The 20,680-nt window shown below is 39.9% G+C and overlaps 1 protein-coding gene and 1 long non-coding RNA gene across 6 annotated transcripts in view; one reads left to right on the top strand and one right to left on the bottom strand.

Moving 5' to 3' along the window:
* MICU2 (mitochondrial calcium uptake 2) overlaps positions 1 to 6,676 on the bottom strand; it is a 146,186-nt gene extending 139,510 nt beyond the window's left edge. The window contains exon 1 of one of the 2 annotated variants that reach the window (XM_027652522.1): positions 6,582 to 6,676. Coding sequence is in view for 1 of the 2 variants with exons in the window: in XM_027652513.1 (XP_027508314.1) it covers positions 5,491 to 5,682 (192 nt within the window). In the remaining variant the exon portion in view is untranslated. Of the gene's footprint in view, positions 1 to 5,490; positions 5,692 to 6,581 lie in introns of those variants that run through there. The other variant, XM_027652513.1, reaches the window with a different exon arrangement.
* LOC113951517 lies at positions 5,721 to 19,304 on the top strand. 4 transcript variants are annotated; one of them, XR_003529188.1, is made up of 4 exons: positions 5,721 to 5,850; positions 6,611 to 6,707; positions 8,269 to 8,478; positions 9,353 to 15,028. It is a non-coding gene; the product is annotated as an uncharacterized LOC113951517 (long non-coding RNA). The 4 variants fall into 4 exon arrangements; XR_003529182.1 differs by adding an exon at positions 17,369 to 19,304 and having other exon boundaries at positions 5,722 to 5,850; positions 8,269 to 16,672; XR_003529184.1 differs by having other exon boundaries at positions 5,723 to 5,850; positions 8,269 to 9,472; positions 9,709 to 15,028.
* Positions 19,305 to 20,680: the final 1,376 nt, after the last annotated feature.

Here is a 20,680-nt window from a genome sequence, read left to right as displayed (position 1 = left end):
TGAGGAAAAAACATGCAAAATATGGAATTTACCTAAAACAACCATAGCTCAGATCCATATCAACAATATCAAACTCATCTCTTTGGAGACACAGTGCACACGTAAAAGTATCACCAAAAAATCACAGCATTTCAGAACTTTTTTAACCATTCTTATCAGCTTCCAAGTCTAGGAGTCCAGAGACTTTTACTAAATCCCTAATAAACTTAAGTTTTATTTAATATAAGCACTCTCCTTAGATTATCCCATGAACTGTGGCACCATAGCCCTGCGATTTGCTTAGAGGTCCTCCAAGATACTATCTTGCCTTTCCATAGTGGCAGAACCAGTGGAGTCTTTCCTGAACAAACTAGTGTTTGGAGAATCCTTTACGGTATTGTGGTTCCTTTAAACAGTGTAAGGCAAGAGTTCTAAAATAAATTTTTGTGGTGGCTACATATGTAGCCCCGGAAAACTAATCTAAGCTGTAATTTTAATCATTTGAAGTATTTTACTCCCGGTTGCCCAGAATAACAGTTTTCATATCGTTGTGACACACAAAGTCACCACTACCATGTGTGGCTATCTTTGCCTCTCTTAAGAATTGCTAATGCTGGAAAACTATGAAACATTCAAAGCAATTAAAAGTGAAATAAGGAAATTATGCAGTCCAAGAAAAATTATTTCAATAAACACATTTTAAATAAAGCAAGCATTTCAGACACTTAAAAATATCAAAACATCACAAATTGTTTGTTAACTATTGTTATAAGCATCATCTTAGTGTTTTCAGTATGATCAAATACAACATATGTATTTAAGACCTCCAGGACACAAATTGAGCCTCTTCTTATCTGGAATAATTGAAGATTGCTGATGTAAGAGAGCAGTAATAGAAAAGGTAAGATAAAGAGAACCATTTAGACTACAATCATGTAACAGAAAGTATTAACATACCCCAAAAATGCTGTTAGTAAATTTTGTTTTCTTCTTTACCTCAGGTAAGCAGTATCAAATATTTAAGTACCAACTAATGCTCCCACAACCCTAGAAGAAGAATGCTGAAACACAGTAAAGTTTATCAGCAAACAGACAAGACTTTGCACACATATAACTTCACCTATGTGCTAGTAACAACTCCAGGCAGTCTCATGTGGAAAACAGTGACTTAGCACAAATTGTGACACGCTGCAGGGATGGCAGCTTTTCAAGGGCAAATCAAATTATAAGCTTCTTTCTGAAGCTAGTGACTAAACACGGCCATAAAAAACTCAGCAGGGGCAGGATATGCTGCCTCTGGCAGCCTGCTGTTTCTCAGAATTTTCTTATCATTTGCAGTTTGCATGCATACAAGATTGATCCTACAGTCCTTTGAGAGGTTCCAAATTTAGTTGGAATGGGGAGGCAGAAGTCATTGCCTTTCACAAAATGCTACAGCGTGTGCCATTCCAAATCTCCTTGTATGCTCTTTGACAATCACACACTTGATTCTTGACCCTAATAAAGGTAACCAACCTAGCTGTGTGCAAAGCTGACTTGAGATAAGAGCACACATTAATGAAAGAATTCCAACAGTTTAAGGCCCTATTAGTGTAGCAAACTGTACACTCTGAGAGAATAAAGACATAGTAGACAATACTGCAAGGTCTGATCAAGGTTACAAACTACATACCATTGTGTCACTTGAATTGCACTACTGAAGAAGAAAAGCAGCCCTTATAGTATCATTGCAGTGTGCAGTGCAGTGTGTACATTTTTGACCTGGTTGTGTTGGTTAGGACAACAGAAGAAACACTTTTATTGAATTCAACATAAATCCCCATTCTGAGATACACTGGTAGAACAAAAGCTCTTACCCCCTTCCCTTCTTTTTTTCCCCTCTTGATACAAGCTGATTAGCTAATTTAATTAAAAAAAAAAAAAATCTAGCTTTTCCCAGCACAAGCTATATCTGGTCTAGGATATTGTCAATGCAGCTTCACTGGTGGAGATAGAACTAAAACCTGGTAGCTATAAAAAATTTTTTTAAAAATTGTGTTCACTTTGCTATAATAATCTTTGTAAAGTAGAGTTTTATACCCAGTGCTAAGGACTTACTCCAATATATATTAGTTGCACATTTCTAAACAGTAGGTCAGCAAATGAAGAGAATGAAAATAACTTCATAAATCACTTATTGAAGCTGTATGAAAGATTACATCTGAGGTTTTACTACATTAAATATAGAAATTTTTATTATTAATATGCTAACTACTTAATGTAAGCTGTAAGAACAGATAAGTGGCAGTGAAAATGGTGACAAAAAACCTGGGTCAAACAAAGTTTTAAAAAAAACCCAATCTGAAAATTTATTGTCAGAATAAACAATTACATTAAAACACAGTAATCAAACATAAGCCACTACAAAATAAACCAGACACTACCCATACAACTCACAAAAACATGTTATCTGACCCTGCAGGACCTTTGATTCTGTAGACTTGTACACAGGCTGAATTTCATTCACTCTGAGCAGAAGTTAGGAGAGCCAATAACCAACCGGAGAAGGATTAAACCTACTCCAGCAGGGAGCAAGGACAGGAATTAAATATTTAAGAAACTAGGTGCCAAAGGAATCAGTCTTTGATTTTAAAATAATCAAAAGCTTTAGATGGAAAAAAAGTGATAAATACTGAATTTACAGAACTTTAGCTTTGACATGTTGTGTGCTAGCTTCAACAGAAATTGCCTAGAAGAAGGTGTAGCTGAAAAATGTCTGAATAATTTGATAGAGACCAGTTTTATTGAGAATAACAGAAAATCTAAACAGAGTTAGCAACTTCAACAACTTAACCTAAACAAACAACAAGTATTTACAAGGAAACTTTGTTTCTGCACAAAGTTACTACTGGTTGTAAAATCTCACTTCCTACAAGAATGAGAATTATCCAGCGGCTGAAATTATGCTTACACCAGAGTACCACACACAGGTAACACTGGTCTTAATGACGGCACTTTTAAAACATAAAGCGATGCTGCTGAAAAAGTCACATAAAATCTTATGTTGGCTATTTATTTTATGATGGTATGGAGATACACTGTTAGCTTGACTTTGTCAAGTATTGTAAATATTACCACCTATTTTGCAGCAATTCAATAGTAAAGACTATATTACCAAGGAAAACTGGGAAGCACTGGAATCTCACTGCATTCTAAAGAGCAAATGTTAGGCCTAGTTGACGAGATAAAAGTATAAACATATCCACTACCTATTCCTTTATTACAACAATGATAAAGAAAATGATGCTGTTTAATTTCAAATACTTGCCCTAATTTATAATATTTCACATATGTATGCTGCAAACACTCCCACTACATAGCACACCTCAGCAGGAACAAACAGTTCAATACTGTTTGCCAGCACAATCTCAAGAAAGGCTGCTTGAGATCAATTACAATGAAAAGGAATAATAACAGAAAGTAAGGTTATCCTCTATTAATTAGAATGTGAAAAGCATCTCCATTTAACAGGATTCCACAAGCTCTGAACTGAAAGAAGACGGCTTCAAAACATAAAATAAAGGTGACACACTTGTTTCAACACTCTGTTTTGCTTTTGACTATTTTCTATTTCTATTAACAAGAAGCTACAAGTAGCATCTAAACTGCTTAAGAGACTTGCAGCATGCCTCTTTGGCTCTGTCACTCTATTCCTCACTGCCTTCACAATCCAGTTCCACATTCAGCTTACCAGCCTTAATATTATGCTCTGCATGGTCAGTTCTTCGGGAGTTTTGAAAAGCTCAATAAATTAATTGCAGCAATATGGAACACGAGACATTTGGAGAACTAGCATCTCCAACAACCATTTTACTGGAAAAGTTCAAATTGAATAAACTACTAAACATTTGCATAGTCCAGCAATTTACTGTCTCCAAAAACAAATCAGTTAAATAAGCCTTAGACTTTTGGAGTTCTCCCCAAGAATTATTAAAAGTGTACTTGCAGGACTGCCCATGTGTTACACGGAGGCTACTCCAAGAGAACACAACAGCACTAGAACCAGATCACTTCACTCAGCATCCTGTAAAAGTGATTACTTCCCATATTTAACACTTTTTATGCATACCTACATACACATCTATGTAAGCAAGAGTTCCATGCATATGTGAAATTGGTCTCAATGACAGGACTTTTTAAACATAATGCAATGCCTCTGAAAAATGTCACATAACTAAACATAAAAACAACAAGCAGACATGTTTCCAGTAGGATTTCTAGTGGAGTAATGGATGCTTTCCTTGCTAGAAGCCGTATATAGAAAATTAAAGTCTTAACATGTGCTGTACAAGGAACCAGGATTAATAAACTAATCTATTTAGAAAAATGCTTATTTAATAAAAATTGAGTTTTCTGAGAAGATGCAGCTTAGAAATTCTCCACAATTAAGACTGCAACATTAAAAAACAATTCTTTGTTCTTGACTCAAGAATAAAGTTTGCTCTCAAGAATAAAAGTTGCTATTTATCGGCCTGTAGTTCAGCCTGTTCAATCACTCTTAAGAGATAAGATATCACGGCATACAAACTGCTGGACTTCCAAAAATTGTTAGATATAAGTAGATAAATGGTAATGGGTACTGCAAGCATATACTGACCTCTTCCCCCATCCCACCTAAGCCCGCTGGCCTACAAAACATTTAGGTCTTCCAGCCTTCAAATAATAAACCAACTCCAATTGACAGTAACTTCTTATCTTAAGGAATACAGGAAAAAGCTCACTTCCTCCGTGAAAAGGATAAAGCTGGGAAACATAGCTGTGTTTTGGAACTTGCAACAATTTTGTAAATAATAACCATCTGTCCTTGAACATATCCTTCTGACTGTGCACTGATGCTCCAAGGGAAAATACACTTTAGCACAGTTTGGAGAGAGCAAGAGGAAATGTGTGTCCAAACACACAGTCTGGACAGAGTAAGAGGAAATCATTCTATGCGATGCGTTTCAGACAAAGTATCAGTTATAAATGCACTACTTTCGCGAAATATTCTTTTTTTAGAAGGAAAAAAGGTGCATGAGTGTCGAACAGCACCTGACGTGCAGCCCGGGCACCGTGAAAGGAAGAAAGTTACCTTTCACCTGAAAGTTACCAGCAAAGCCCAGGGCTCAGCACAGGCCGTGTGCTTGTTCAAACGACTCAGGTCCAGGGCTGTCAAGCAAACAGGGGAAGCGCTCGGTGCCGAGGCAAACCCTGCCTTCTCCTGCTGCGGCGAACGGCGGAGTTCCCGCCGGTGGGGTGCGGCGGGCTCGGTGTAGGTGATGCGCTGCCGATGCCCAGCGGGCCGGGGACGCGCGTTACCTGCCGGACCACCGGGGCCGTAACGGCTCCTGCAGGACGGGGTCTGACCACTGCGGACCCCGACAGGCCGCCGACAGCCGCCCCCGGGCCGCGGCTCCCACCGCGCCGGCCCAGCCCTGCCTGTCGGCGGGAGCGGGGATGCTGCTGCTGCTGCTGCCGCCGCCGCTGCCTTACCTGAGCCAGGACTGTCGGGAGCACACGCGCCCGCAGGCTGTAGCACGCCGCCAGGCAGCCTCCCCCGAGCAGGAGGACGGCCCCGCAGGCGGGCGGGCGGCGCTGGCCCCGCGGGGGTCTCATCCCGGCGAGCCGCCCCCGCAGCGGGGCGCGGGCCCCCGCGGCCAGCGCCGCTCTCCACGCCGCCGACATCTTCCCGGAACACGGCGCGGCCGCCGCGCCGCGCATGCGCCGTGCCGGGCTCGAGGCCGGGGGGGCGGCTCCGGCCCCGGGTCGGTCCCGCCGGGGTCGGCCTGTCCCCGCTCCGCTGGCGGGAGCGACGCCGCCCGCACCGCCGGAGGGGACGGAGCTGGCAGAGAGGTAACCTGGAAGGAGGTTATAGCCAGCTGGGGGTCAGCCGCTTCCCCCAAGCAGCTGGCGACAGGACGAGAGTACATATCTTAAGCTAAGCCAGGGGACCTTTAGGTTGGACAAGAGCAGGGATTTTTTTCGCAGAAGGGGTGATTAGACATTGGTCTGGGCTGCCCAGGAAGGTGGTGGTCACCATCCCTGGAGGTGGTTGAGGAAAGACTGGACGCGGCACTCAGTGCCGAGGTCTAGTTGACAAGGTAGTGTCCGGTCGCAGGATGGACTCGATGATCCCAGAGGTCTTTTCCAGCCTCAAGGATTCCGTGATCCTGTAACGCAGGCAGAGGTGCGCAGCAGTGACCGGCGCCATAAGGCTGCCGTCCTGCCCTGGAGTCGCGCCCTCCCCTCGGCCCCGATCAGGGGAGTCCCCCGGGGCTGAGGGGAGGCCGCAGGGCCCCGCTCCCGGCCTTTCCCTGGAAACACCTCGAACGGAGGGGCCTCCCGGCCCAGGGCCCTTCCCTGCGGGCTGTGGCTGCCCCTGGCCTTCCCCTGGGAAGGGGAGAGGGCCTGGCGGGTTGCTGGTGGTGGTAGGAAGACGGTCAGGGCAGGGCCAGGCGTTTGTCTGTGCCAGGGGAGGGAGCACCGCAGGCCTCCCTGTGCGGTGGGCAGTGAAAAGTGACGGCGCTTGCAGGGGCCCTCCGGCCCCAGGGTGAACCACACCCTGTGTCTCTCGCTGAGCTCACCTTATTCCCTGATGTGACTCTTGTCCCAGAGCTTTAAGCCGCTGCTAAGTACATGAAGAGCGAAGGTTCGTGACCGGGGTTCAAAACCCTGCGGGGAAGCCCGGTGCACTGAGAGAGGCACGTTAGGTTGAGCTTCCACAAGCAGGGCTGACCTCGCGCTGTGTGTTCTGCAGTTTGGGTTTTCTGGGTGTTGGAGGTGTCACCTATGGGTGTGTTGCGCGGTATATGATCCAGACGAGAAAAACCAAAAGCATGAACAAGTTTAGAATATCCTTTTCAAGGGCAGAGTAGAGTTTCTCATGAAATACAGATAACAGAAGATGCTGTTTACAGAAACTGTCATGGCAGAGGTGTTCACTGAAAAGCATTACAGAACAATTTGATTGGCAGTAATCACTTGTGTCAAAAGAGAGCTATTCACTGTGTATGCTTCAGAGTACTTTTTTCTCCCACTGCTATAGTTTTAACAAAGCTCCCTAGGTCTTGTTTAGATTGAGTCAGTTGGTCACACTCAAACATTAGTTAGTTGATCACATTCAGAAATTGGGCCATCCTGGAATTAATGCTAAGGTCATATGAAATAAAGCAGAGAGGAAGCTAAACAGGATTTGTATGTTGGCAGTACAAGTATCCATGTTTTCAGACCAGTTCATCTAGTGACTCCATGTGAATGTGGAAAAAGACTGGTGAGAGAATGGCAGCATGCAATTTCCTATTACTTCGCTATTTGGAAGAAGGCCTTCAGAAAGTATTAAATCTGTTTTAGCAAACTGTATCTTTCACCTCTTTCTGATATGACAGGCAGTACTGTGTTGTCAACATTACAAATGCTGTGGTACAGGCTCTGAAACATGGAAATCCTTTTTTGCCCGTTATCCACTGATGAAAGGTGATAATCCATCAGTGCCACTAAAGTAATTTTGGAGTCATGAATTCAGTTTCATAGGTGGTAATTTCAGTCATTTAACTAATGGCATCTGCGAATTTATCCAGTCTTCCATTAGCATGTGTTGTCTGCTGAGTGTCATTCTGTGAAGTGTTTGAGACATCTTCGGGAATCACAGGACCTGAGTCCTTAGTAGGATACAAATCCTTCAAAAGCACCTTCTTTGGGGAACACAAATGACTGCTCATTGCAAAATCACCCAAAAGTGCAACATGTAGGGCAAATGGTTTCCATCTTCACATACTAATGTACATTGCAAAATCTTTTTCCTTTTCCCTGAAACCTAGTTAACTCATATGGGAAAAGTTTTTTAAACCCCAGATACTGCAAAACATAGGCGCAAAATCCCTCTGTCATTATACACAAACACATACTGCAAAATCTTGCTTCTGCAGAGATGTAAAACTTGCAGCAAATTCCTATTGCCTGTTTCTAATTCCCTCTAGACAGACAAAATATTTTCCATCCCAGTATTATAGTTTGACACAGAATATTTGTACAAACATATTAAAAGTACTTTATTTTCTGTGTCAACCAATAACCAAGCACTTTATGAATGCTGGCAAAATCCTAGAAACATTGTAAAGGATGTCAGAGTGATTTGATTTCTGAATGCCAGATCACTTGATGTTGAACACACTGTCACAACACAGGTAAACAGGTTTAGTTCATTACTCTGCCAGGCATTTTCAGTTTTTCTTTAAGTAAGAATAAATAAGTAGGTCATTTGTCTTTCCTCAGATGACATTCCTGACTGGAACAGATACAACTGCAGTGTGAATCCTCATATGGCTGCAAGCACGCAATGCTGATGTGGAAGTTAAGTGTCCTCAGCCACCCCTTCTCTCCCTGCAGTGAAGTCACCCTGTGTGTGCAGTGTCCAGGAGTACAGAGCTATGGCTGCACTAACGTTGCTCACAGTTGTGTTGCTGTAACCAGGCTGGTACAGTTGTGAGTGCTAGAACATATGCCTAAATAGCTAGAAAACTCTTGGCTAGGAAGAGAAAGTCCTGTTTCACCCCTTGCATTATCACTGCAGGGTAGTTGATGACAGAAGGCAAAGCTTGCTGTGGTCTGTAGAAATGACACTGACAGTCTGGTAAATATGAGTTTCATCAGACAAATTGAGCTATGCGGTGACAAAGTTCATCAGCTGCTATGCCCTGCAGCACTAAAATGTTAGCTCCCTTTCCCATCCTGCTCAGTTTGCTCTTCATTGGCTCTTGTAAGCAGAAATCATTACATTTAGCAAGACATACCTGCTTTTTTTAAAAAGTGCTTTCTACATGTTGACTTCAGACTTTGTACTAGAGGTGTTTGCATTGCTGAAATATTAAAAAAGCAAATGAAAAGACTAAGAAAATATTTTCTGAAATGTTTAAAATGTAATTTTTCCTTAAGAGTCAATGTTCCACTGAATAGTTATGTAACAATATTTAAATGCAGTCTTTTCTTGTTAGGCATAATGAATATAATGTGAAGCTACATCAAAAGACAGAAACATACTACCATGAAACAAACCCTTGTGAGTCCTGTGATTCTTAGGAAATCATGTTTGGCTGAAATTTAATTTCTTTTAAGTTTTGTTACAAAGTCAAAAGCAAAAAATTAAAAGTGCGAAGTAGACATAGATCTCCTCATGCCTGAAGGTCCACTTCCACATCTCAGTGTCTTTTAACAGTGTTAGACCAAGTTCCAGCAGGGATTCACTCTCTGCTAGATCTCCAATCCTCTCAAGAGCATTAGGCTTAGTGCCAGCATTCATTTACTCTTGTAACAGCTTAAATTAACTCCTGTTACATTCTATCTAAACCCTTTCTTACAGAGTAAGGGTTGAGAGCTGGATTCAGTCACCTAGTCTGAGGGCCACCCATCATGCTCGTCCATCTTTCAGGGTTTCAAGTGCTGCATAAGCTGGACTGAGGAAGGCGATGATCAGCCATTGGTAAATTGAAGGAGGGGCTGGCAAGCCATCTTTTGTATACATGTCCCTATTTCCTGAGGAAGAGCGTGGGGGTGGTCTGACTTATTTACCCTAAGTACATATGACAGTAAGCTCCAAAAAATTGTAAGATCTGAGTAGGCTAGGCACTGTGCTAACAGTATTTTGATAACTTTCCTGGAGGAGCTGAACAGACAAGCTAATTGAAAGACGGGAAATATCACTGCTTGGTTTTGCAGGTCAAGAACTGGACTGTAGATTATATTTTGCCCAAACTCAGATAGAAGACTGAAACAAAATGTCTCACAAAGCCAGGCCTTCTTTAGCCCCTTCAAAATTACATTGGTCCTCTTTAAGAATATCACTTATATTTTACTTTAACGGACATGAGAGCAATCTGTCTGACTGTGATTACAAGGCAAATGCTCTGAAACAGGTAAGGATATAAGCACAAGGAAGACAAGTTTTCCTAAAGGTGATAACACAAAATAAGCACACTTAGAAAAGTACAGGATAGTTGGTTAGAACTGAACAGTCATTAAAGTTGGCCAGCTGATACCTTGATCTCTATCCAGAGTCTCTAAAATCCTGTACCAAGGTCTTCATGATGAAGGCTGAGAGTTGGCTTCAGGGACTTCCAAAGCTCTTTTGTATTCTAGAAAGACTATTATTGGTAAAATATTTAGAACCTTTAAAGGTCATCTAATCCCCACACCCCCCCTCCAATGAGCAGGAACATATTCAGCTAGGTCAGGTTGCTCAGAGCCCTTTTCAACCTTACCTTGAGTATTTGCGTAATTTTTACCCATCCCTCTCCACAAGAAAAAAACCCCAAACAAACAACAAATAGAGAAGAGATCAGTTTCAAGGAAGCTGAAATACCTTTCTCTGATGAATAAGTTTTAAGATGACAATGTGCTGTTAGTTTACAGAAAATCCAGTTGTTTTGTATGCTTTCAAGATGATGGAAATGGAACTAATTATCAGACAGTCAACATTCATCCACTAGTAAAACTGAAAATAAATGTGAACATTTTGTGGCTAGATAACACTGTTCAGTCATAAATAAGAGTTCACAGTCATCTTTGCATTTAGGAGTACACTATAAATATAGCTTATCTTCAAATATTTTCAACTTGCTGGAGTTACTTGAAAGCTTATCATGATAGAGTCCATTTAAAAGGAAAAGAATTAAAATTTATCTAAGATATGTGTCCCCAAATACCTCTCATAGCATTCATTTATATTGACCTTTCTAACATACTGTCTTCCCACACTCTTTGTATATAGTTAGCTGAAAAAACACCTTGCTGGCATTTGTAAAAAGTTCCCTAAAACTTCAGAATTACTTTTTTTCAGTCAAGTTTAAAAACAGAGAAGAAAAGTTAAAAGCAAAATTCTTACTTTAAAAAAAATAAATGTGAGAATGGAAAATACCAGTAATGTAATTGGAAAGATTTTAAAATACAGTTTCTAAGTTGTCAGTGACCTTTTTGTGATAAATATTTGATTCATAAAAGAAATGTTATGCAGACTTTTAAAACACTGCTTTTATGAATAAATACAGGTCAGAAAATAAAATAAAAAATGCAGCTCAAAACTGATATTGTCTTGTGAAAGACTATGCATTTTTTTTAATTTGAAAAATATGTTTGCTATGACTTTCCGTGTAAGGCTGTAGGTCTCAATTTTGTGACAAGTTACATATATTATGCCTAATTTTAAGCATTTTGGAAAATTTTGTGGTCTGAAGCAAGTCTACTTTGACTGCATAAAATCAGCTGTATACCTAAATCTTTGAAGAGTGGGGACTTTCTTGCCATTAGATAAGAACTGTTGTTCAACTTCTATTTTATCTTTTAAAGATAACATCCCATGGCAATTTTGCAACAATAATAGAAGTTCCCTGAAAATGCTTTAAGTAATGGAATTACATTATGTATTTTAACTATTATATTTTCCTCCTTTTTCCAGCTGAATAAGTTATACTTCATTTTTCTTCCCTTCCAAACATTCTTCTGTGGTGTTGCTAGCGCTGATTAAAAAGGTAGACCTATATCTAAGTGAAATCCTATAATTTTGACTTTTTACCTGTCTTTTTATACACATACCTATGTGTACATATGTATTTTGCCTACAATATATTAATCATAGGTTTTCCTGAAATCATATGTAAATATAAAATTTTATTGCAGGGACTTTACTGTATTTCAGGGCGCGTTTCTTCTCTTTTCTTTCATTATCTGAAATCAGTGTGAGCATTGCAATCAATTTTAATTATACCAGTATTTTACCCTGAGTTTTATAGGAAGAGCTGGCAGCAACAACTATAGTTAAGGTTGCTTAAGACTTTCCACTGTATAGATTCTGTACTTAAAAAAGAGAGGGATAGAAATTGTACATAAGAGTACAATAAAACATGTTAAGATTAGCAAAGTTAATTTTATCTGTGTTACTTGAAAAACTAGAAGGATTTATTAGGGACTCTGACTTTATATTTTTAAATGCAATGTGACTGAGACTGATATAATTTTAAATAATTATTGTTATGAAGTTCAAAAAATACTATAAAGATGGCAAAGACATTACTTCACAGTATTACTTAAGAAACAATTATAGAATTATCAGTATTTTAACCTGTAAAATATTTTTAAAATATATGTTTTCTGGGAATGTTGAAGTAGAAAATGTATCATATACCTTCTTGTTTCTTTTCCCAGACCACTCTCTAAAGCTACTATTAATAACACGTTGCAGTACTACTGTGATTTATTAATGCAAGTTACCTTAATTATAACATCTTTAATACTGCTGAAGATGGTGAATTATATATAATCATTTCTGTGAAAAAGAAAGGAATTATAAAACTCTAAATTACTGTTTTCTGTAATGTATTCCATTATTTCAAGTAGTGTTTTCTCCTTTTGCTCACAATACTATTTATGAGCTTTGGTTACACCTACTTTTGTGTAAGCATGGGAAGGCATGATTATTTTTCAAATATGTATGTGTAGTTGTTTAGTAACTAAACTTAGTATAGGGTCCAATCTAAGCTAATAGAATGAGTGTGTGGTAGACACATACCTTCACTATAAAAGATTCTCTCATCCTTTCCTAAAAGATTTAAAAGTCCTAATACAAAGTTCATTGTAGTCAGCAGAATCTCTTTCCATAGGTTTCTGCATTTGGCAGTTGCAGAGCTGAAAAACAGCTTTGCTATCTGTGTAAATATTGTGGGCAGTCTTGGTATATTTGCTAGTGAGGAATTCCTCAGTCTGTAGCTACATCAAACTAGACTACTGGATCCACTCACAAAGGCTTAGTAATAGTGTCATTAATAAAATCTCTGAAGGAACTATGGACAAAGCTGCTCTTTGGGGAGTGGTCCCCACTTGGCACCATTCAGGCAGGAGCTGTTGGCTGAGTACACCCAGAGAGGTTTTTAGTCCATTACAGAACCCTTTTCTAAAGGAGGGAAGTGTCTTGAAGGAACTTGAGGGAGTTGGTACTCTGCAATATTTGAATTGCATGCGTCCAAGGAGGCATAAGATATACAAAGAGCAAAAAGCTGAGATACACAGACTGTCTCATGTTCACAAGGGTTAGGAAGTCTCCTGTTCACGTGACATTTACAGTGTTTATGGGTCTCATGTTCCCGCAGCTTAGGTGTAGATTCTCTGTATCTGGTCTGTAATGGAGAGATTAAGTTGGAGCAGCCCAGAGCACAGCTAGAACACCTGCATGATGGGGGTTCTGGTCCCTGAGCTCTCGTTCATGTAGCACAAAAGATGTATCCCTACAGTATTGGTAGGATCCACAGCAAAACAGCTGTAACTTCATTTCTGAGGAAAGGAGACTGGTGAGATTAAACCATGTGCAATGGAGGTTTTCACTGAAAGGCAGGAGTATGTAAGACATGGCTAAGATTCATCCCACTAAAAATAAATGTGTACATACAGGTTCTGCACCTGAATTTATCACCTTATGCTCTCTCTAATGGGGGGAAGTGTGCATCTCTGTGTCATGACTTGTCTCGTTCCGAGATGGGTGTTTAAAGTGGCTCAGTTGAGTCTCAACCAAAGAAATATCCGTATCACTCTTTCTGGCTTTAAGGGGAACTGAGATAATTTTTATTCAGCTGTAAATATCTGTGAACTGCTTTTCTTTTCTGCTTATGGTTGCTGCAGAGATTCTTGAAAAGGAACTCTTGCAGATCTGGATATCAAACCTGCTGGGCACATATGCTGTCAGAGTTGGCAACAAAAGAGATAGTCAGGCACAGTTTGATTATGGGTTGCCACCCTGATGACAGATGAAAGCAGGGATGTGTTACTTCAAGATGCAGCTGAGGGAAGAATATCTTATTGCTGTTGCATGGGAAAAGTTGTGATATCCTCCCTCCCTGTGTACTAACTTGTTACTAGGCCTATGAACATCTGTATTTGTAAGCACTGGAATTTACATCTTTTTTATGTCTTGACTTGGATGAAAAATATGTGTATCTTCTGTCAGTTCAGACATTAGTCTATCATCTGCTGCAGAGAGAGCTTGGAGAGAGCTGACAAAATTAAATGATCCAGTGTTCTGGAGGATACCTGCCTACTTGCCTGTGGTAGTTGAAGGCACTTAAAGAGTGCTTGCCTTACCGTGCTAAGTTGCCCCTAAGATTAGCTGGGTGGGGCTCTGTGAGAAGGGAGAGGGTGACTGATGACTATTGTTCTCCACAGCAGCAAGATAAACTGCCATTTTGACTCAGACGATCTGAGGTCAGTCAGAAGCCTCCCACATCATAAGCCTTGAGAAGCTCCAGGAAGCTGGCACCAGTGAAGAACTTAGGACCAGCAGAGTCTGTAGGTAATGTGCTGGAAACCAGGGACTATCCATGGCGTGATCTTACCCCAAATCTACCCATGACAGCGATCTGTTACACCTGATAACATCTCAGCACCCAAAACAGCCCACTGCTATTACCAGGCCTGGATTGACGAAGTGGAAGGCAAGCTTGAGGAATAAGTATTGCATTATTATATTGAATAAATGGTAGGCTAGCAGTTGTTGTTACAGATTAAGTAGGGTCTAAATGACTTAACACCCATGGAATCTCCACCTGTTGTCTTCTCCTCTTAGTCTACTCTCCACCTTAATCTCTTTTTTTATAACCTCTATTTTATTGTAAGTAATATTGTGCGTATTCAGCAACTAGGTTGACTTGCTGATCACCATAAACTCAACTGCCACTGGTAGTTGGAGAGGTACCAGAATCCCTCCAGGGAGAGCCACAGGAGACTCTGCTGCTCTGAAAGGTTAGGGTACCTCATCAAGAACTAAGTAGTACGGCATCTGTGGAGGGTCACTAGAGGTTGATTACCTTGTGTTTTGTACCATGGACTGCATTAGGCTGAAATGACTTGTCTAAGATCTTAAAACAAGGCAGTGACAGAGCTGGAAATAATCTCTGAAGGTAAATGCTATTTGTAGCATATTTTCTGCCATTATTGCCTTTTTGGGTGGTTTCTGGTTGATTACTGCAAATGAAAAAAATAAAATAAAATTTCTGCATTACTGAACTTTTGGCATCCACGTTTGATTTTAAATCCAAGGATGTCTGTGTCTGTCTTATGTCACTACTGATCCACTTTCTTAAATCCACCTTACATGTCCTACAGAAATGGGTTTAGACATTAAAATCATCTGTCCTGCCTTCTCCTGTGCATCCTGGAGTTACAATACTAATACTGTACAAAACACAACCCTATTGTCATAGAGATAATAATATTAGGTGTTAGGCTTGTGAATAAAAGGGAGAGTTTATACTGTTTTCTAGTAAATCAGAGGAATGGTAAGATGTTTACTCACAAAAGGTATCTTGCCTGGTTTCTCCATACTTGATACTACATTGGCAGTTATGAAACTAGAAATTACTGTTGTGTTTTTACACAAAAGGAGAAATTCTGCAAGAGAAAATTTAATGCAATTTGGACCACTTTTTAGTCTTCAGAATCTACCACATTTTCCCTGCCACCCAAATTATTAAAATTATAAGTAGTTTTGCAAGGCTGTTAGTATTATTTTCTCAGCTCACCCAAAGTTTTTGCAAGACTTATTATCTATGATGAATCACAACATCTTTTATTCATATAGTTATAAGTGCATTAAAGCTGTCAGGTATAATTTGCCGCTTTTTCTTCTTTTGATTCAGCATGCTTTCTGAAAAGAAGCTAATTTAATAACTAAAGAATCTAAGTTTTATAATCAAATTTATTATATTTACCAGACCTGAATTTCAGATGGGATAACATTAAAAATGTGCTTGAAAAGAGCAGAATTGCCAGTGGGCATTGAATTAGCAGCCTGAAAAATATCTAATAATGTTGTGATCAAGAGTGTTATGATGATGAGAGAAGGAAGAGGAATTCCTTTTGTCTTTATCTGTAGCTTTTACATATTGTGCAAACTGAAATGAAGGGTAGAACCTCAGCCCAAAGCTTCAATTCAGGGGAAAGAGTGTTCTGTTTTTAGATTTTTTAGTGATTTTCAGTGTGCCTATATAACGTGGTGCTGCAACGCTGCCTACAAATCTCTAAATTACTGCTAGAGAAGTAGATGCTGCTGTTTATGTGCATATACGAGCACTTGCCACTGTACACTGGGTGCCAGATGTAATCCCATGAGTTCTGCATCCAACAAATTTCTGCTGAATTCTGGATGAGGTTTGTGCTTGGAAGGCTTCTGGATCAAGGTTTCCTGTCAGAAAGTGCTCTATAAAAGACCTGTTCAAAATGAACAGAACAAAAACCCAACAAAAGCAAGTCTTTTCCTGTTGCTCATGTGAGTCTCCTCTGACTCTTGGTCCCCTAACCCTCTTAACCAAATTTGTGGCACAGATTGTATTTTATTTACAGATAGAGGTTAAGACAGCCTGTTATTTTGCGATCACATTAGTTTCATTTGTACTGTGGAGATTTTTAATTCCCAAAGGTGCTGCCAGTTTTTGGATGCACAATTTAAGTTTAAGCAGAGTTTTTCTTTTTCCCAAGGACTTCTACAGACTTTCAGGTATTTAAAATATGAAGTTGTGGTTCTCTTTGATTCATCGTCTGTTAAAGAATGTTGGCTGTACTAAAACTGGCAATGAGGCTAAACAAGAATAAAAAAGAAGTATTCCAGAGAACCAAAATATGGTAGAGTATTTGTCTTCTGAAGGTATGTTGCCACTTAGCAAACACTGAGAATAATGACCACACAAATACAAACAAAGAAAATTCAAAAAATCTCTGAAATTTTGCTTAATATTGAAAAGCTTAATTGAAGGAAGAGCTCGTGTTTTGAACATTTCTATTGAGCTTTTTGCGCAAAAGAGATCGTGTGGATGTGATACATCATTGACAGGACACAGTAAGTCAGCTGTTCATCTGGCTCTGCTGTAGCTCCAGACTTGCACAGCTGAGAATGTTCACATCTGGAGGGGAAGGATGATATATTAACTCCGTGCATTTCAGAAGAGTGTGTCCTACAATGCAGAGGCCTTGATGCCGAAGGTAGTTTTGACAAAGAATTTGTGGCACAGGGGCCATAGCTGATACAAAGATACAGGGTTTAGCTCTAGAATTCCATATTCTTTTAGTCTGTTTTACACATATAGTTCTTTGAGAAATCTCATAGTTTAAGGATGACAAATTTCTTAAAAAAGTCGAAGAGGATCAGATTGTTAGACAAGAACACCTGAATGAACTTTTCATGGAAGGGTAGGAAGAAGACCAAATGTCGTAATACCCAGTGCAAGGTCACTAGGTATTAATATTATTTAGGGCAAAATGCTAGAAATCTGCACCAAATGCTCAATGATTCAGAGCTTGAGGACTCCGTACATGACTATTTCTTGCTTCTGTCATCAAACAGCCACACCAAAGCATGACTAAGATGAAAGGCAAGGCTGCAGTGGAATTTGAAGATGAGATGGCTCCATACTGAGAGCAGAACTGGAGATGAGATCAAAGATGATTGAATTGAGTTGATTGCACCTTCCTGAATAGGTAAAGAAGCAGGAAAGTGTAAGAACCTTTCAATAATTATAAGCAATTAGAGGGAAAAAAACAAACCCCAGAAGACGAGACGTAAAAACAGCTCACATGACATTGCAATCTCATAGTTTATGTTGTCAGCAAAAAGAAGTTGGATGAATTTCTGCAGACTCAACAGTAATTGCCATGCAGCAGCAGTTAGTACTATGGAAATGCTGGAACTGAAGGGAACCAGCTAGCCTGTAGTGACTGGGAACAGATGTCCTCTGAAGAGCATGAGACAGCATTCTGCAATGTGAGAGAAATCTTTGCCTATCAGTCTAAACTGGTGACTGGGACAAGTTTCTCTCATGAGATAGGAATTTTACATTTTTCCTTCTTTTGTGTCACTAGATACCTAGTCTGGTTCTCAGTGGAGATGTAACAGTCTATTTTTGTAAATGCATCCTAATGGACTTTAATTTTTAGCAGTTACATATATTCGAAATATCAGCATTAGGACTAACAGGGGTGCCTGCATTTGTGGATATATTCAAGGAGTTTAATGTCAGGAATAGTTCCTCTCCATCTTAGTGTGAATTAATGTTTTGTAATGATCTGGATGTAACTGACCTTGAGTTGAGCAGTTTATATTCCTTGTTGGATTAAGAGGGGTTAAGCTCATGCAGTTCTATACAATTGAGCAGTTTTAACTGGAGCCACTTGTGTGAATCTTGCCTCAGGAGGTTTGAGGTTACTGCCTAATATTTTTGGCCAGTGGACAGAAGTAGGATTTGCATTTTCAGCCTGACAAAGATGGCTGAAGTATTGAGGGTCAAAGCAGCCACAGTCAGCCCTGAGTCCCCAAACACACAATAGCTGCGAGCTGTACGCCCATGCTACCCAACTAAAGTGAAAGGGAGGAGTCAGACTGCTCTGTCTGATAGGAAAAGGAGTAAAGACTGATCTCTGTGCTTAAATGCTGTTCAAAAGATACAAAAAATGTATCATTTTACCTTCTACTCAGGAATAGCTTATCTAAGAACTGCTCTTGAAAGGAATTGCTAGAAAGGCCAGTTACAGGCAGAATTTAGTATTGAACTTTGAAGTGTTCTTCGTCTCATGGTGTATATTGATTGCATGCTGTCTTGTTGCCTGCACCAGCTTTTCTTCTCAGTTTTCTTAAGAAGAATCATGTGAATAAAAAGGTACCATGAATAAAAAAGTACCATGCTTATTAGCCTTCGTGGCAGCTCATGTCTGTTCTCCATAACCTGGCAGGATTACCCCTGTGACTACTCAAATACTCTAAAGCAAAGATCATAGCTGTATATCCTATGAAATAGGAAACCTTCAGTGATTTCTGTGGATCCCATGAAATAGGAAACCTGTAGCGATTTAGGTTGGGTTGACATAATTTTCAGAAGGGCTAAGGAAGTATGAAGTGATGTAAAGTGATTATTTTAAATTTTCATGTGAAAAAAATACCACAGATTAATGGAAATGTAATCTCGCTACAAAAAGATGAGGCCAGGAATTTAAAACAGCCAGGAGCTTAAAATCAGGCACTGAAATCATTATCCTTACTTAGGTCATAAGTAAATAAATAGTTAAAGACATTAAGGAGTCACATCAACCCCATGCTATAGATTTGGAGAAGAGTAGCTGGGAAGCTGCCCAGAGGAAAAGAATGTTGGGGTGCTGGTTGACAGCAGCTGAACATGGGCCAGCAGTGTGCCCAGGTGGCCAAGAACACCAATGGCACCCTGACCTTTATCAGCAACAATGTGGCCAGCAGGACCAGGGCAGTGATTGTCCCCCTGTACTTTGCACTGGTGAGGCCACACCTCGAGTGCTGTGTTCAGTTTTGGGCTTCTCACTACAAGAAGGACATTGAGGTGCTGGAGAATGTCCAGAGAAGGGTGATGGAGCTGGGAAAGGGTCTGGAGCACAAGTTTTTTGAGGAGCAGCTGAGGGAGCTGGGGGTGTTTAGCCTGGGGAAAAGGAGGTTCAGGGGGGAACTTACTACTTTCTGCAACTACCTGAAAGGAGGTTATAGCCAGGTTTGTTTGGTTTCTTCTCTCAGGTAACGAGAGACAGGATGAGAAGAAATGGCCTGAAGTTGTACCAGGGGAGGTTTAGACTGGATATTAGGGAAAATTTCATCATGTAAAAAGTTGTCAAGTATTGGAACAGGATGTCCAGGGAAGTGGTGGAGTCCATCCCTGGAGGTATTTAAAAGTCATGTAGTGTGGCACTTGGGGACATGGTTTAGTGGTGGTGGTCATGGCAGTGTTGAGTTAAAGGTTAGTCTTGATGATCTTAGGGATCTTTTCCAACCTAAACAATTCTAGGACTCTATGAAGAGATCTTAATGGACCTAATTTTCTCCATGTACTTTCTGCAGTTCAGTTACTGAGCACTCATGTGAGACATCTTCAGAGATTTTGAATGTAATTGTGCAAAAAGAGACACTGAGGACAGTTCTGAGAACCTGAGCCTTTCAGTCTTAATTTAGACTCTATCTTTTCAATATTTGCCCCTATAGAATGCATAATTTAAAATTATTTCAGTAATGGAAGGTATTTGATTCTCTGTTCTTGAAGAGAGACTCCACTTGTAAAACATCCTTATAAATGACTGACTCTTTTCAAAACATATTACCAGTATGGTTATTTTTCAAGTGTGGCATTTGTGTGTCATACAGATTTATTTTTACTTTTCAGAAATGCTAAGAAATAAGCTTCATTCTCACTCTTAAGTTAATAGACAACTCTAATGCCTTAACTTTTGAGTAGCTTTGAAATAAAATTTCAAAGTGAATTTGAAGTGTTTCATAGACTTTGCATTATATAGACTTTGCTTAAACCCAAGGGAAATTGCAAATATAATAATAATAAAAAAGATTTGCTCTTGTTGTTTGAATACTGTACAAAGGTGTTTAAAATGACTAGACAAAAAATTATGAAAACAGCATATGACTTAAATTATAAATAAAATATGGCAACTACTGGACCAAAATCTGCACACAGGAAAAATTTAGTGACAGTCAAATCTACAGAGAGGACTATTCAAGAACATTTACTAAGCCCTCTGTCTTCACACTTTTACAGTTGCAAGTTGAGTATTTTGAGCAGCTAGACTGTAAACAGTCTTTCCAAAAATTCACTGTGTGACCATGCAAATGTTTAAGCAATTCTTAGATCTTTTG

Source organism: Corapipo altera, unplaced genomic scaffold (assembly GCF_003945725.1).
Source record: "Corapipo altera isolate COAL_440 unplaced genomic scaffold, ASM394572v1 0, whole genome shotgun sequence".
NCBI classification, from domain to species: domain Eukaryota; kingdom Metazoa; phylum Chordata; class Aves; order Passeriformes; family Pipridae; genus Corapipo; species Corapipo altera.
The sequence above is the reverse complement of the archived record's forward strand: the minus strand, read 5'-3'. Positions and strand labels throughout refer to the sequence as shown.